At 39.1% G+C, this 17,840-nt stretch overlaps 1 protein-coding gene across 3 annotated transcripts in view; it reads right to left on the bottom strand.

Annotated features, from left to right (window-relative positions):
• APBA1 (amyloid beta precursor protein binding family A member 1) overlaps positions 1-17,840 on the bottom strand; it is a 91,486-nt gene that overhangs the window by 32,051 nt on the left and 41,595 nt on the right. For 2 of the 3 annotated variants that reach the window (XM_036737807.1, XM_036737809.1), the window contains 5 exons: positions 13,982-14,021; positions 10,061-10,206; positions 4,034-4,066; positions 2,790-2,876; positions 1,786-1,971 (listed from right to left, as the gene is read on the bottom strand). In XM_036737807.1, coding sequence (XP_036593702.1) covers positions 1,786-1,971; positions 2,790-2,876; positions 4,034-4,066; positions 10,061-10,206; positions 13,982-14,021 — 492 coding nt within the window. The remainder of the gene's footprint in view (positions 1-1,785; positions 1,972-2,789; positions 2,877-4,033; positions 4,067-10,060; positions 10,207-13,981; positions 14,022-17,840) is intronic. The other variant, XM_036737808.1, reaches the window with a different exon arrangement.

The following is a 17,840-nucleotide window of genomic DNA, read 5'->3' as shown; positions in this document are numbered from 1 at the left end:
TTTCTAGTCAGGACTACTAAGCACCTGGAAAGAAGCCATTTATTTCCCCACTAGAGGAACATTTATTGGAAAAGTAACCCGTTTCTTTTTTTTCAGGGAGTCAAGCAACTAGGGCACCAGAGTTAATTTTCCTGTGCAATCCCCTATGGAGAACATGGTTTATTCACTGCAGAATGCAAGTTTAAAAAAATATAACATTTTTCATCATTGACAGCACCGACATAACGTTTCCTTATTTGTCACAGAGTTGTGGAACCCGAGTCTATTACATGGATCATCTGCAATGTAGAATCAGAGACATGATTAGTGCCCCTAAGGATTTGGAAATGGCCCCTGTTACTCCACTATCACACTGCCCAATGCATGGTGGGTGACACAGTTCAATTAAAGAAGCATTCATTAAGCATCTGGTCCATGCAAGGCACTGCGCTAGGTTCTGGGGTTGGCGTCCAAAGACAAAAAAATAAACAAACGAAAAACAAATGATAGGCAACCCCGTCAAAGGTTCTATCATAAGTTAGACACCTCTCTCACCAGGACCAATTTAAAGGCAGAAAAAAGAGCAAACAGAGAAATGGGTGCCATACCCCTGGACTTTTTCTTCTTCTCCTCCCCAAACCCAGGCTGCCCAGATCTCTTTAGAAGAGAGATGTGATTCACTCAAACTGCCTGTAGGAGCTGGGAATCAGTCGCCTATTCTGATCTTTCCATTGAGATAGAGAACCACTTATCAAGGCTTAGTATTTTTCCTTCTACCAATGCACCTTCTCTCCAACTTATAGTCTTACGGAGTTATCTACAACAATGGTGTCAAACACAAATAGAAACAGGGGCCACTAAACCATACATAAGGATATTGGTGAGCCGAATGTTGACTTAGAAAACTACATATTCACATTATCTATGTTCTGTTGTATTTTTATTTTGCTAAATATCTCCCAGTTCTGTTTCTGGGTGTCTACGGCCCCTCTGTCATGGGGCACTTAGAAGTCAGGGTCACCCAGCCAGAATTTTTCAGAAGTAGGACTCAAGCTCAGGTCTTCTTGACTTTGAGGCCCGCTCTTTATCCACTAAGCCACACTGCCTCAATACAAACTAATTTTCCATATTTCCTAAAAAGTATAGAGAGTCTGGGATTTCATCTGGAGGTAGGAAATATATGTGGAGGGAAAGAAAACTAGCCGTCAATGGGAGGGAGAGGTAGAATGTGCAATGGGGAGAATATATGGACTAGGAGCCGGGTGATTCCTGACTTTGTTAGTGCCATTCCAAGATATGCCACTGACTACCTCTGTGAACTCTTGGGCGAGATACTCAGCTCACAGGACCTGAGTTTTCTTATCTATAAAATGAAGGGCCTATAGAGCCTACATGACTTTTTTAAAGTCTTTTACTTATTTGAAATTTTGTGGCTCTAAGGAAATAAAGCAGGGATGTGCTAGAACCACCTCGAATGGCCTCTCAAAAGCTGATTGTTAAATTTTCATTGTGAGCATTTACAGCTCAGAAATCAGCAAATGCTTCAAATCAGGGGTAGCTTTATTGTTTGACTGATTATCTAGACTTAAGGAAGGGATGGAGAAAATGGTAATAACGCAAATTAAACTTAGCATGTGTACTTTTTTTGGGGGGGCAGTCAGTTGTTAAAAATTTACTAGCACATCCCTGAATTCTCCTTCCTTTTATCTCAGCTCAACATCACAGGAAGAGGAGAGAAATCCTTTGCCCAGCTATACCACCAGATGCCCCGCCCCACCCTCAGAATGAAAGGAAATCAGTCCTTACATCCTCAGATTCGAAGACATGGCAGATCATTTTGTATTGTCTTTTCCCATCCTGGGATGGATGAGAGGCTTCCACGTTATCCTGCGAGTTGGAGCGGGGCATCCGCCTGCGGGCCATCAGCACAACAATATTCCCTATGTCTGCGATATAGGAAATGGTCCTCAGAGGGTGGTCCATCATTGTTTCCTGGAAGGGTCACGGGGAGAGAAGAGAGAAGCTGTGGGCAGGGACCAGAACACACAGGATACAGGCGACATCTAACCACACCTATCTCAGACTGGCACTTTTTCCATACCTCACTTGTGAGGGTTTGTGAGTAACAGCTTTAAAATAACACTCAGTACAGGGAGAGCTGCGTCGAGCGTGAAGATCTGGTTTCCAGATTTCCGTACACCCCATCCTCGCCTTCTCAATACTCCCTCAGCTACTCCCCGAGAGTGAGGAACCAATTTATGGTAGGTGAAAAGAAAAATGAATTTAATTCATTTTTACAACCAGTGTATACTTGTGGGAGCTGTTGTAAAACATCTGTAGGGGATTGCTACACTTTAAAACAACAAAAAATTTCCTACCAGGTTAACCTGACTGAATTTGCGGATTTGGATTTAGATATCTTAAGTTGAGGGGTTCTGAAACTTTTCTGTGTCATGAACCTTCCTTTCAGCAACCACATTATTCTTCTTAGAATAATGTTCTTAAGTGCGTAAAGTATACAAAGGAAACCAATTATATTGAAATATAGTCATCAAAAATTTTTTAGTTACTTTAAGCTTTCAAATAAATATTTGGCGTATTTTCTGTTTTTTAAGATTTCCTTAGCTCTTAAAAAAAGCCCACACAATTTCTCAGTATGATAGTACAAAAAGGAAATAATTTAACTCCAGTAGAATAGAAGGTTTCCATCTAGGATGCTGGCAAGAAACCCATGCTAAGAGTGGGCTAAGTTTTGTAAATTTCTATCCTGCCAAGTCTCAACTCCAGGAAAGGCTGTCACCTATCTATACCTGTGTATCTGCATTCAAGACTTTTATTCTCTGGGTAGAGATGAAGAGATCCACTTCTGTCATGGGCTGAGATTCTCCTTCAGGAGCCTGAAAGAAGCACCACGAGGCACGTTAACTCCCCCTTGCAACCACGCATCCTTAAGAAATAGGTTAGGTCACAAACAGGGGAACCAAGACACAGTCACCAGAACAGCAATGCGGAAAATATATTAGAGCTTGCACAAGCTGAAGGGGAGACGAAGGTATGGAAGCTGGGGCTGTAGGCATGAAAGTGAGTTAGAATCATTGTATTACATGGTTTTGTTTTTAAAAGTTAGTTCCCTTTGTCCTTCCCCCAATGGAACAGTGTAACCCACTGTAGCAGGGATGAGTTGTATAAGCATTCTACTGTAGAGAAAAAAGAAATGATTCCAATGCTCATTTGAATGAGAAGGGCACTTTCAGCCAGGGTATCTTGATACCAACAGCCCAGGGGGACTTGGGGTTGGTCCCAAGCCTGGGCTGCTGGGGAAAATGTTGACGGGAGGTGCAAATCAAGATGTTTCAATGCAGTTCTGGTAAGAAGGTCTTCAGGATCACACAACGGCAACAGAAATCATTCTAGCAACAATCCACTCCAGAAGTTACACAATTTATAAAGATACAGACCAAAATGCCTGTGCTGTTGAGATTAGGTAAATAGTTCATAGGCACCTAGAAGCTTCATACACAGAACTCCTCTGTTAGGATTATCTCTGGGTTTAATTGTGAATGTTGTATCTATGTGTTGGTATCTATGGGTACTGCCAATTTTTGTTTTTTTTTGCATCCAGCAATTTGACATATCCACAAATCAAACAAAACTCTTATATGCTGAAACGTGAAGGGAAACTTTTTTTTTTGAGTTAAGCTATTCAGTAGAATCAAGTCCTTTTCATATCAATCCTGTTTAATGGGTAGAAAACACGGGGGTTACTACTGCCTGACCCAAAGAGTATTTCCAATCTTTGCCCTGTCATTCATTCTTGGCTCTAACATGAAATGGCAAATGACAAGCAACTGAAAATGGCCAGTTTAACGGCAATTAATTTTTTTTTGTAGAAATGCTGGTTTTATATGGAGACTCAAAAGTAAATCTGAACAGAAACTTGCTGGATGCAGAAAATAAAAACATAAACAAAAAACACAAAAGAAGAGGAAAAGCGAAATTAAATAAATGAAAAGGACAGGCATAACACCAAGCTGATGAGTTTGTAGTACTGCACCTTCTTCCTGCTTTTGGCTAATTTCTGGGCCATCTGCTTAGCATGGAATAAACAGAGACAGGAGAATGGTTAGAGAAGGATTTGCAGAGACTCAAAGTCAAAGAGGGGAGGGGAGTTTGCAAACTGACACCAAGGGCTTGGCCTACCATCCTGTCTAATTGGATTTGGGGGAGAGAAGGATGACCTTGCGATGTTTCACTCTGAAGAGAATCAGTTTTCTAAGGTCGGAATCAGTAGCAAACCCTGAAGTAACTGCTGGGGTTCTTCCTCTTGTCACTAGCCATAACGTGTCCAGGATTAGTTAAGATTCTTTTTTCCTTACGAGAAAATGTTACTAAGGGCTCTTCCTGATATTTTATAACCGTTTATACCAGTCTTGCACAAATGCTTATCAAATTAAAGAAAAATCCAAAGACACTGCTGCCTCAAAGTGATGGGACTGCCATCTTGGTTTGGTACTCACCTGGTAGGAGAGCTCATTTTAGTTCCAGCAGGAAATCTCTGCTTCATTAATTAATTAATGATTTGCTGGGCTGCCTTATTGTGGAGAAACAGGATGAGTCAGGCATCAAATACCACTTCCTAAGCACTGGAAGGCCTGAAAAACTAGCAGACCCCTTATCTTGTACTCACTAAACAGTTTTCATGGATGCTTTTAAGTTCATGATGAATGTTTTGCTCTGAAAAAGTCTGAAGGCAGCAGCTGCAAGGTTACCCCCCTAAATGCTATTTAATTATGGTGTAATCATTTTAGCACCCACCTAATGAGTAATTTTCCTCAGGTTGTGCACCACATTACAACTTGGTGACCCTAAGATAATTGCCAGGGAAAGTCTCACCCTATGTCTGCTGAGACTCTTACATTAAATGGCTGTTTCTGGAATTTTGGAGGGAGATTTCATCTTTTTAACCCTGCAATGGCTGTGAAAATCCAGGACTGATCACTGAACGTCCTACCCAACGAATCATCAACATCCTTTGACATAAAAACCTATTTGGTGCCCTGAAGAAGCAGATGCTGGCAAGGTCCCACAAAGTGAGATATGCCAATCACAGCAGGAATGACCAAAAAAATTGGGGGCAGGGTTCCCCTCAGAACCAATCAGAAGGGAAGAGGATCCAATGTACAAATGACTTGAGCAAAAGGTGCTTTCAAATTATATTAAGTTTATTTCATTTTATACAGTTGGAATAATACCAGATTAGGTCTGAAATCCTAGTGATTTGGAGCAAACTTATATTTGCGATTTGGATAGAATGTTGAAAAAGAAAAGCTGGCCTGAAGCCTGAATTATAAAGTGGACTAAAGGAAAGTGGTCCATAGAAAGCATAATGAGAACATGCATTATAAAGCAAGAAGAAGCAGCATCCATTTAAATCCTCATGTTTTATGTGATTAATTAGGGCTTATTACCCAGCTGGCTCTTGAGTCACCTAAGTAAAATGGAAAATTACATATTTAACCATAGCCACACTGACAGCTTCCATTCTGCAAATTAAATGAAACTCTTGGGGGGAGTTGTTTTTTGTTTTAAACTTAAGCTACCTGCTTAAGGATGGAAAATATCAGACTTTTGAATAACTGATGAAAGGCAGGTATACCAAAAGTATCTGAGTGACTAACCATGCAACTATCCAGAGGATGTATTCTAACAAGTGTAGACCAAAGAAAGCCAAGATACAATCCATGATCCTGAACCAGAGCATACTAATTTATACTTTTCAATATTAGAAAGAATGGATAAATATCCACTGAATTGAAAAATTGTGTACTGTGTGGAGAAGCTTACTTGGGATCAAGGGGAAACACAGCTACCCTTCATTACTTCATAATTAACACTATTGTTGGTTCTCCCTCCTCCCCAACCCAAGAAGAGGTCAAGGGATTCCTCCTGGAAGCATCTGAGGGATTCTCGAAGAAAATAATCACTTCTCAAACCAAGCCAAAAGGAATACTCATGGCAAAAAAGGTCAGTAACAATCCAGAAATCCTGACCTTGGAGGGTGGTAAGAGCTTTTTCTCATTCCCATGCTGGTAAGATACTGCTCATTCATCTCTCTAAAATGGCTTTATTGGGGGAAGAGCTGAGTTTCCTAGACTGATTCCTTCTTTTTCTTCTCCACTGATTAGGTCAAATGATGCAGGGGCAAGTCTGCTGGACTTTGAGTCCTGAGACCTTGAAACCAGGCTCTACCTCGTGTAACCATAACCAAGCTGTGTGACTCTGGGCAAGTCATTTAAACTGTCTCAATCTCAGTTTCTCACCTAGAAAATGAGGGAAATGATATTTACCTACTTTTAAGGTAACCAGTAGAAATAATATCATATGATAGTATTTCATTTCATTGGTATAGGGTGAGGAAACTCCTTGCCAATTTAGGTCAGAACCTAAAAGCTAAGTGGTATAGGGGATAGAGCGCTGGACCTTGAGTCGTGAAGTCCTGAGTTCATCCAGCCTCAAACACTTCCTAGCTAGATCCTGAGCAAGTCACTTAACCTCTGTCTATCTCAGTTTTTTCTACAGTAAAATGAGAATATTAATAGCATTTGCCTCCCTTACCTTGCTATTGTGAGGATTAAATGAGATAAAGATATTTGTAAAACACTTAGCATGGTGCCTGTTACATAACAGGCACTTGGTAAATGCTTATTTCCTTCCTTCTCTGAAACTTATATTCCTAAAGTTGCCTAGAGCATTGAGTGACTTGCTCAGTAGAACTTGAATCCAGGTCTTCTCGGCTTTGAGGTTGGCCCTCTATCCACTATACCATAATACCTCTCAGTATTATCAGAAATAATAATATTTTAAGATATTGTAGATTATTAAAAGTCCTCAGACTTCTCTTCATTAAAGGATTTATAAAAAATAATTTTCCCAATAACAATAATATAAATACACAAACTGTGATTATGACTCCACTAGGGAGTTGCTAATTTAGTATCGTTAGTGCTACATGAGTGTAATGTGGCAGTAATAGTAATAATAAAAATGAAAGTCTGTTTCAAGGTCAAAAACCTCCAGTGGGATATAGTGTGTGTTTGGTCTAGCTGATAGAACATGGATATCCAGGTCACAGCATGAAGCATAGCGAAGCAGCTCCTGAACCACACAAAGTTTAACCAGGTAATTGTAATTAGCTGCAGGATAAATAGCATCCTACAATCAGTGGCAACAGGGAGTGGTGTGTTGGTCAGATGAGAGAAAAAACAAAAAAGGTAAAATGTCTGGAGGTTTGTTTTTGTTTTTCAGAGATTCTTATCATCAGCTCAGCCACTTATTAAGAACACTGATGAATGGATTTTTAAAAAAAAGTCCACACTGCCCTTCTCCTCTCCTTACATCTTACTTAAGATAAGTGCTCCCCTTTACGACCTAAGGCAGGAATGCTCAAATGCTTCCTGTTGATGCTTCTAGCCAAGCAGTGCAAATGGCACTTAACCACTCATTACTGAAATGTCAGGCAGGTATTGAGAAGTGTGATGTGTTCCTTCAAGACTGGTGCCTTTGAGGTGTATCTATCTGTGTAAGGCAGGCATTCTTCTGGATACAGAGCAATACAATCCATCTTAGGTTCCTAAACATCTCAAGCCCCAAATGTATGTGTTTCCATGTGCTGATCTTCTCTCTGATTCCAACAATCTATCAGTGGATACTCAATTATAAAGTATGAATTTCTGGGCATGTTAGTTCTTCAAGTCTGAAAAACTGGAGGCTGGGTGTAAGCTCTTTTAATCTAAAAAAAAAAGAATTTAAATGGATGTAAAAGGAATGAGGTAGAAAATATTTAATGGAAGGCAATGCTTTTATAAAAGCGCTCTCTAAAATGATATTTCTAAGTCATTAATGAAATAAATTTACCATTCTACAACAAATTAATTAGCTACAGAAAATTGCTCTAAGCAAACACAGCTAGGTCCTAATAAGTGTGAATCCTCTGAAGTGGTCGCATCATTCAAATTCACACAGGATATTTCCATTAGGGTGGAATTAATGACCATATTTTACATAATTATTGCTTTGAATAGTGCGGATTGGAATATGTGTGACCACTTGGGGGGTAGGGTTCATGTTTTCCACAAATCAAGACCTAGCTGTATTCTCTCCGTGCCTCTCCCCTCCAAATCTGAATCTTAGATAGAACGCAAATATCTTTATAACCAGACGTTCTTCAATGTTGTATTTCTGGCTGACGGGGCTTTCTACTTCATGTTCCTGTGGACCGTGAAACTTTGGGATGTCAACCCTGTGAAAATGCAAAGTAAATTTTCCAATCATGTGTTTGGGTAGCTGAATGTACTTAAAAAAGAATAACACCCTGAGGAAATAAGACCACTGAGGAAATAAGATTTAAAAAAAAACCACCATATATTGTGTTTGAGATCTATCTTCTGATACCACCACAATGCAATATTTGAAAGATTCAAGTTGCGTTTAACATGTGTTTTCCTAGACATAAGCCCAAAGGTGTTTTATTTCGAACACTTAAACATTTGGGATAGCTGAAGACTATCAGAATGCTCTAACCTAAGGGCAGTGGTAAGTGATGCCTTCTAGATCTTGGTATGGTGGAAAGAGGGCTGGATTGGAAGCTGGGGGACCTGGGTTTCAATCTCAGCTCTACTTAGTACCTGTGTCATCCTAGGCAAGTCACTTAACTTCTGTTTGCCTTAATTTCCTCAACTGTAAAATGGAGATAATACCTACCTTGCAGGGCTGTTGTGAGGCTCAAACGAGGCAAAATTTTTAAAGTTCCTGGCACACAGTAGGTGCTAAATAAATGCTTATTCCCCTGCCCTCCCCCCTACCTTTGATGTTCTGGGTCTCATTTTCTACATAAATTGAGGGCTATGGAGTAGATGAGCCCTGGAAAAAGAGCTAACAATGCTAAAGTCATCATGGGTAATCAGACCTGAAAGATACCAGTTATACTTTTTTAAAATGAACAATCACTTATTAAGTCCTTTGATATGCACAGTCATCTTCCTTACTTAACAGTGCTCTGACCTGTTAATGGTCCCATCCAGGGGATTTCCATTCAAGAAGTCTCTTCCACTAAGCCTAGGCCGGGAGAACATTCTATCCTGTCTTCATCCGGAATCATTTGGCCCCTATCACATATCTTGCATAATCCCTCATTACCTTTAATTTGTGGGTTTTTTTCCTCCTCTCCCAGAACATAAGTTCTGTGGGAACAGGGACCTGTTATAACTTCTTGGTAGGGTGCCTTGCACATTAAATAGTCTGGAGACATCCGTTCCATGATGGATTCAGCACCATCCCTAACTACTAGGCTACTGCCTTCTGTCTCTCCATCTTTCTCCTTCCAGTTATCAGGTAAGCACTGTGGTGGACTCTAGGAATGTGTTTGAGGAAGAGAAAGGTAAAGTGTAGGAGGTGGGTAGCCAAGATTTCTGAGTGGTACTTGAGTGGCCTAAAAATGTACCTCCGAGAAGAGAAAGCTTCAATTTACCTATTATTCTTTCAAAGATTCAGGCCTAATGCTTTATTAAAATCAGAGCTGAAACTCTTAGTAGTAACAAAGGTAGAGATAAATGACTGTTCCTCTTAGGGATGCCTTCCTTAATGAATTGGGTTTTCAGTGCTCCTGGTTAAATGTTTGGGGCTCTCCATGAGTTATATCTTAAGGCATAAAAGAAAACAAAGTCCATGATAACTAAATATGAGGAATCAAACCTACTCTGTGTAAATCACTTTGCTACTCAGTACCTGAGTCTGATACCATTCTGTATAACCAGAATGCATAAGAAATCAATGATAATTAAGTCTTTGAGCACTGGTTACGATATCCTCTCAACCTACTTCTTTTTCAGATTCCTCCAGATTCAGTATTGAGGTCATGATCTAAGGGACTCTGGGGTCATAACTGGGTCAGACCCTTGATTTTCACTAGAAGAGGTACTTGTATTATTGAATACAAAGACCTCAAGGAAGAGACGGTCTTCCATGTTGAGGCACTCTGGTAGTTTTAAATCACTCCTACGAACAACACCTCATAGCCCCTTACCTTGATTCTGCTTACGGCTTCCTGTGCCTGCATCATTCGAACATTCTTGGAGGGGGTTTTGTCAGAAAGCAGCTGGGTGGAGCCAAGGTAATTGGCTGCAAAAATGATGCCATCGATCAAGTCTTCGGGATCACAGGGTCCTGGAACTATAATATGAAAGCCACAGCTGAGAGCAAAGCCACATTCTGCTGGAGACAGGCAGAACACAGACCACTCAACTCTACCTTCCTTTTCACTAACCCTGACACATTCAGACAAGTTAATAGCACATCTAGGCTTCTCCCTCAGCCTGCCTATCCAACTGTGTATTCTGACAAATTTGTGAAAAGGTAATCTAATTTTTTTTCTTTGTCCTCACTAATGGGTTATTTTCAAACAAAAGTGAAGACATTTTTTTCCTTTATAGCAACTTCCCTTCTCCTTTACAATTTATGTAGAGAAATGATATGAAAAGTATTTAGATGAGACATAAAGCATGGTGATTATGCTTGCTGAGTGAATGCAAAATATCATTCCCTATTCTATACCACATCCTTACACAACTGTCTTTATAGTTTGGAAGACCAATTATCCCCAAAAAGGGCATGTTAATTCCAAAGGTTGCAATACCTTCTCAATGGCACTGAGGCCTGATTCTATAGGTTAATTTCACCCTGCCCACCATGATAGTTCTACAAACCAACATCCCCAGTGTGGAGCCATACAGACTAACTCTAGACTAAGTTCTGACCTATAAGGTACTTAGGAGGCCACTGGCATTACATTTTTTTTTACAGGGGTACAGACTGCAGATTCAACTAACCATGATTTAAAATTAAGCCCCATTTTAAGCTAAAATGTATTTGGTAGAACTCTCTTTTAGTACATCCCTTTTAGATTAAAAAAATTAAGTGTCTTCTCTCCCTATGGTGTTTATATCTTGTCCCATGTAAATCAGAGAGTAGAAGTGGTAGAAGGAACCTAGAAGAGTCCAATCTCTGCATTTTATAGATGAGGAAACTGAGGCCCAAGTAACTTGCCTATGGTCACACAGCTAATTAGTTGCAAAGCCATGAATACAACACGAGCAGGCCTCCAATATTTTTCCCTACTACATAATGAACCAATCCTTTTCTGACTATTAAGAGAATTCAGTCCTGCTGCACTAAATAATCATATAATCACAGACTCTGTAAAGGTAACAGGGATCTTAACAGTTACCTAGTTCTGGGTCCCCTCTGAAGCACAAATCCCTCTCTTCAAAGTCCTTGATGACTCCCTCATTTTATAGGTGAGGAAACTGAGTTGCAGAAGAGGGTTTATAGTATAGTTTATGTTATTTACATATGTCTCCCTCATCAGAATATGAGCACCTTGAGAGCAAGGACTGTGTGTTTAACTTTGCTTTGTATTCCCAGTGCTCAGTATAGTGGCTGGCACCCGGTAAGTGCTTAATAAATGCTTACTAACTGACTGACCCGCCCTGGGTCACAGACTAAGTGTCTGAAGTAGGATGGGAACCCAGGCCTTCCTTGTCTTATATGCCTCCTTTTAACTCCTGCAGCCTAGTCTTAGTTTTGCTTGTGGGAATGCCACGGGGGGAACCTTTCAAATCCTTGAATTCTACTTCCTTTGTGATAGCCTTTCAAATAATTAAAGACAAGGAATATTATTTGAAAAAATATTCTCTTCTCCAAGATGAATATCCTTGGTTTCTCCAAATGAATTTCAATTTAGCAATTAAAGCAAATGGACTTTATTTTGCCTACCACAGCACATAGTAGGTGTTTAATAAAAGTTTGATTTAAGTTGGATGCTATTCATGGTCCATCTGCTAAATCCCTGATTGTCTGAAGTGGATCATTTCTCCTCTTGCAGAGTAATTTCTCCAATGAATTTAATTTTTACCTGTAAATGTCAAACTCATCTTGAGCTCAAACAGCTGTTCCCCATAATGAGCTGTTTACCAAGGCAGGGAGAGAAAATAATCCATTCATTTTCCGCAAACTAAAGTACAATAGTTGCAGTCTCCCAAAAATCTTTAACAAAGCACTAGCTACTAATTAAATAAGGGAATTAGTTATATGGCTTATTTGGTATTTTTAACAAGAATGATTTCTGCAGCAAACACTATATGAAATGCATTACCCTCTCCTCATTCACTCGAGATCCATACTCAATGTTTCATGATGAGTTACTGGGGGTAACAAACATATTTTTCTCTCTTTTAGCCTTTATGGATAGGACCAGAATTCAAGGTAGTACCCACAATACACAAGCAAAAAGCAACCATACACCAGGGAAATATATGCCTGTCTATAATATAAAAAGGCATTTTTGAAGCTATATAATATTGAAGTATAGAGACTATAGCTATCCTATGAAGGGATTATTCTGCAGCTGAAATATAGGTGTTTACGACAACATGATGCTCACAGGGGAAAAAAGAAAAAGGCTATAAAAAATGCAAAAAGTCATAAGAACAAAAAGAAAACAAAAATCAACTCTTCCCAGTAAGGCCTAATTGTCCATGCATATTACATGGCCATCCACACCCCAGAACTAGCTATCTTTTGAAAATATTTTCTTTCCCTTCTGAAATACTAAGTGTGGGTGTGTGCATGCACTTGAAAGCAATTCAAATAATATTGAAATGACTGGATAAATACCATGCACCTGGGGGACCAAAATATTGGTCTTAAATAAATAATAGGTTTGATATATGTCTTCACTTCATTTAACCTTCAATGAAATTGTATGCAATCAATTCCACTGTAATGCATTCTGACAGAAAGCCCCTGATTCACCTTAGAGTTTAGTATTTACTCTAACTATACAAATTAAAAAGCAAATTAGATATTGGAATGATCATTTTTAAAGGTCAGATTTAGATTTGCCATGCTCTAGCAATTTCTGTTAGCAATTTTATCTCTATTCGCAATTCACTGTACTTAGTTTGATGTGGGGGTGGACAAATACACATACAAACCACAGAAGAAATATACAATCATGTTACTGTTGGCTACTTGACAACCTCTAGATGCTGGATAAAGACACTATTTTTGATAAGAATTTAAGGTTTCAAAAGCACTTAAAATGCTTATTGATGGATTAAAAGGTCTCTTTAGAAAAAACTAAGATAGTAGAATGAGATTTTATTAGCTCAGACAAGACTTCTAATAATTACAGGTTACTCTTTTCTTTCTTGATTTGTTCTTGATGTTTTTGTTTATTTTAAACTAGAATGCAGGAAATTAACTTAACAACAAAAAAACCAAACCCAACTACCCAGGGTATAGCTACTGCTGTTACTCTAAGTTTCAATGGTGCAGATGAATAACTTCAATTTTTCCTCAGTTCATACTTACAGAATTATAAAGCTGTAAAGCCCTCAAAAGGATATCTGGTCCTTTAGAGCACATCTGAGCCTCCTCAGGGAAACTGGAGCATATCTGATCTTTATAATAGACTGGTCTCTCTACATAGCTCATTTGAGTTTTAAATGATCAACCTAGACATATTGGTAAATTATTCCTTGTAGCTAATCTAAGTCTTTCCATTTCCATTTGTTACATTCTGGGCGGAGATGTTTTAAAACTGACGTCCACTGGAATGGGAATCAGGAGACCTGACTTCGAGTCCTAATCCTCTTACCAACTAGTTGTGTGGCCTTAGGTATGACACTTCACACTATGCCTCAGTTTCCTCAAATACAAAACATAAAGGTTAGTCGACTCTCCATAAACCAAGATATGGTTATTTCCAGCTTTAAAATGCTATGATTTTGTCATTCTAAATTGTGAGAGACTGCTAATATGTCCTCTTGTGACATTCCTTCCTCCTGGATGACATATCCTCTTAAAGTACATGATTACATACAGTTGAATTCTAAAGGATTTATAAATCACTCAGTGCTTGATTTATTTTTTTCTCACATCTTACCTTCAACGTACGTTGGGAATGAAGCCAAGCTTTTCCTTGACTGTAATTAAGACAAAAAGGGTTTCAAACATGGAAAAAGCATGCTCACATATGCAATAATTACCCATCTATGCAACATGAAAAATAAATACACCACCAAATAGCAGTTATTAACAGGGGGGAATTGACCACTATTGGTTAGAGAAAGTTGAAATGCATATAAATATATGTACTCATCATTAGAGGTTATCATTAAGTGCTATCTAAGTCATTAGCATTTTAGACAACCAGGAAGTCTTAGAATCTATATTCAGCAGCCTTTGGAAGGTTTTCAGTATTTATGTTCTGTGGGTTGAAAAAAAATTCATTTTCTGAATGTCAGGAGTGGCTCCAATCACTAGATTCGGCCAGGAGCAAAAACACAAGGTAGCCTATATTCTAAAAAACTGGAATTTCCATTAATAAATGGCTGAGTGTTGGCATGACCATAACCGCAGAAATTAAGAATTTCCACAGGGAAACAGTTGTTTAAAGACCAGATTAACCTCCCCCCCCCCCCACCCCCCCCCACCCCCCCGCTGGCAAAAGAAGACTTTTTCTGGAGTTCTTTATTCTTTTTCTTGTTCATTTATTTAATTGACTCTATTTGGAAGTTATTCATTCTTTAAATCATTCCAGCATACTATCTTAAAATGAAAATACAACAAAGGAGTAAAGAACGAACCCTTGAATTTTCCTACACCTGGCAACACTAACTAGCAGCCCAGATGAAGATTCTACTTAGAGGGCTCACAGGACAATGGGTACAAGGACTTGGAAAACTATCAAAACTTCCAGATCACCACTGATACGCCAAACCGTCCTTACTGCAGCAATACGTACCTTTCGGTTCTTCTTAAAAACAACAACAATAACAAAAAACCCCATTGTCTCAAAAATAAATCTGAAGGCTGGAGAAACAGAGAATTTGTCTTTACGGACAGGATCTAGTCCTGTGATTTCATTAGTGCTGAGAACTCCCTCTACTAATACAGGTTGGGATCAGTATCTAGTCTGTCACTTGGTTTTAGAGGGTTGTCTAGGGCATAGAGTGGTTAAGTGACTTGCATGTGGCATGTACTTAAAAAAAGTCTGTTGAAATGAACGGAATTGTGAAAGTGGTATTTTTAGATTGTAAGCAACAGGGGCAGGGATTATCTTTTGTGTATTTTTGTATCTCCAGGGTAAGTGTAGTGGCTGGCACCCAGTAGGTGTTTAATCAATGTTTAATGATTAAACCTTTAACCTTTCTATGCTAGGGCTGTACCAGATCCTAAATGTTCATTACAAGGTATGCTTCTTGTGAGAGACAGAGCAGAACTCGGTGTTCTGGGAATAAATGTCAAGGCCTCAATCTCTAGTCTGGGTCTAAACACTTTCTTGACGCAGGAGGGGAGGTGGGAAGGAGATGGTGAGGACGCCAAGGGTACTCATTCATTTTCTTGGTAAAGTCTCCTCACCTGGAACATGGGAAAAGCAGTATTTACCTCACAAGGGCAAAAGAGAGGATTAATTGGCCAACATCTGCATAGCACTTTAGAAATGAAAATGTTAAATGTTATCTAAACTGCTCAGGACCAAGCTAATGACATGTAATCTAACATAATTTAGAAGAGTAAAAGACCTTCACGTTAATCTTGAAATGTGCAACATCTGGCAACTCATTAGAGGGAACTTTTCATGGAGTGTGTTCATTGTAATGAAATGGCTCATTATACCAAACGGAGAGTCTGGATATTCCTCAAATGCCTTTCTTGTTTGAAGAAGGGTAAGCTGTGTTTCAACCTAAGGGATAATAAGCCCAGGAGCCGAGAAACTTGGAATAATGGCTATTGGCCGCCAATGCAGCTATAGGAAAAAAAGCGTTAAAGGGAAACCAAAAATGGGGAGCTATAGAAAAAGAGGGCCATCAAATGTCTACAAGTCTGTTCCACTGATCTGACTTTCACTTAATCAACAGAGAACAGAAGTAGTGCAACAAATATGTTATTCGACTTTGTTGAGAGTAGAGCAACAGAGCCAACATAATTCTGATTGACTTGACAGTCAGTTAAATAGCTCCAAAGAAAAGACAGTTCTTTTTGGCCAGGCTAGAGACTTTTAAATGCAATTTGTGCCCTTGAGGGAGGTGGCTATCTGACTGAGATGTCCATTTTGCTCAGTCTGAATGGCTCAGCCTCTAGCTATATCCAATTACCCAACCCAGATCTGTTCAATATTAACTGGGTAAATGAACACTTTATTGAATGCTAAATTCAAGGAGTGCCTCCTGGTTATAGACCTGAATACAAAAAGAATAATTCTACAGCTAAACAAACAAAAAATCCTACCATTTTAGAAACACAGGATGTCACTGCCTTTCCCTGTTTCTTTCCATCTACAAGTTCATAACTAGGCCATGACTGGGCCAGCTAGGTGGTGCAGTGGCTAGAGCAGGATAGACACCTACTAGGTGTGTGACCTTGGGCAAGTCATTTAATCCATTTGCCTTAGTTCCTTCATCTGTAAAACGGAGATAAGGGTAGTCCCTACCTCCAATGGTTGTTGTGAGGTTCAAATAAGCTAACTGTAAAGCACCTAGCCTAGTGCCTGGCACGTTGTAATTATCTATTATTATTATGATGATGACTATATTTTCTAGACTCTGAAGCAGCGTTTCAAAAAATTTTTCAATGAATGAAAAAGTATCTACTTCTCCCCTACTTGAAAAAAAAGAAAAAGAAAAACCTTGTAAGAAATTTGCAGTCAAGCAATACAAATTCCTGCACCAGTCATGTCAAAAAACCAGTCTCATTCTATATCCTGAGTCTATCACCTTTCTGTCAGGCAGTACGTAGCATGCTTCATCTATGTATGTTTTTAATGGGAAAATGATTTTCTTAAATCTAAAGAATGGCTAATTACTGCATGCAGGGAAGGTTTCCTAAATCATTTTTTAAAGGCTTATGCAGAAACAAGCACCAATTCTTATCAAAACTAAAAGACCAACATTTGCTTGTACTGACATGTTATTCGAAGTTGAACATTAAGACGTCTGATTAGCACTTTGTTTTCTACTAGGTGGGCAGAAAGAGACTAATGGGGTCACCTAACCTTTAGAAGTCAAGTTCAAATTTAATAAAGGAAATAAACCCCTAGATCAGGGACAGCCAAAGGCTACAGAGCAGTAATCTTCCTAGGGATTTTCCTGAAGGCCCCCTGAAGATGAATGGAGTTGCTAGGAGGCCTATAAGGGCACACTCATCTGCATATTTGCATCTAATCAACACTTACCATAAACACTTGCAGCCCTTTCAAGCAATTATCAAGTTTTGATTTTCTTGCTACTGCCTGTGGGGCTGCCATTCCTGGACTCTTCTCTTCATTCCTTTCTCACTCAGTCATGCATTATAAATTAAGTGTGAGGCAGAAAATGGGAAAATTGAGCAAGTAGGCTGGTGAGAGAGAGCCATCAGACCCAATCTAAGGCCGAGTCATCCCCTGCTAGGTCATAGTTTATTAAGTTCTCTTGTCCAGTGAAGTATTTTACAAACCTATACAGCACAATGGGATGTACTACATTTGAAATGTTTGTTTGCTAGTTTAACTCTGATTGATTTTAAAAAACAACAACATTCCTCTTTGACTGGTGTTTGGTAGAAAGTATCCCTACAGATACTTGTTTTTTATTTTTATTTCATAAGGTAAGAAATTCCCTGTACCTGGATAACTTTGTTTACATGAAACTGAAAAGCTTCAGCATAGACAAAATTAATATACCTAGGATAAAAAGGGAAGCAGATAAATGGGGGAAATCTTTATCTTATACTTCTCTGATGAGGGCTTGGTTTCTAAGATTGGC

This window comes from Trichosurus vulpecula, chromosome 9 (assembly GCF_011100635.1).
Source record: "Trichosurus vulpecula isolate mTriVul1 chromosome 9, mTriVul1.pri, whole genome shotgun sequence".
Taxonomy (NCBI): Eukaryota; Metazoa; Chordata; class Mammalia; order Diprotodontia; family Phalangeridae; genus Trichosurus; species Trichosurus vulpecula.
Note: the sequence above shows the minus strand (reverse complement) of the source record. Positions and strands in the feature narration are given on the sequence as shown.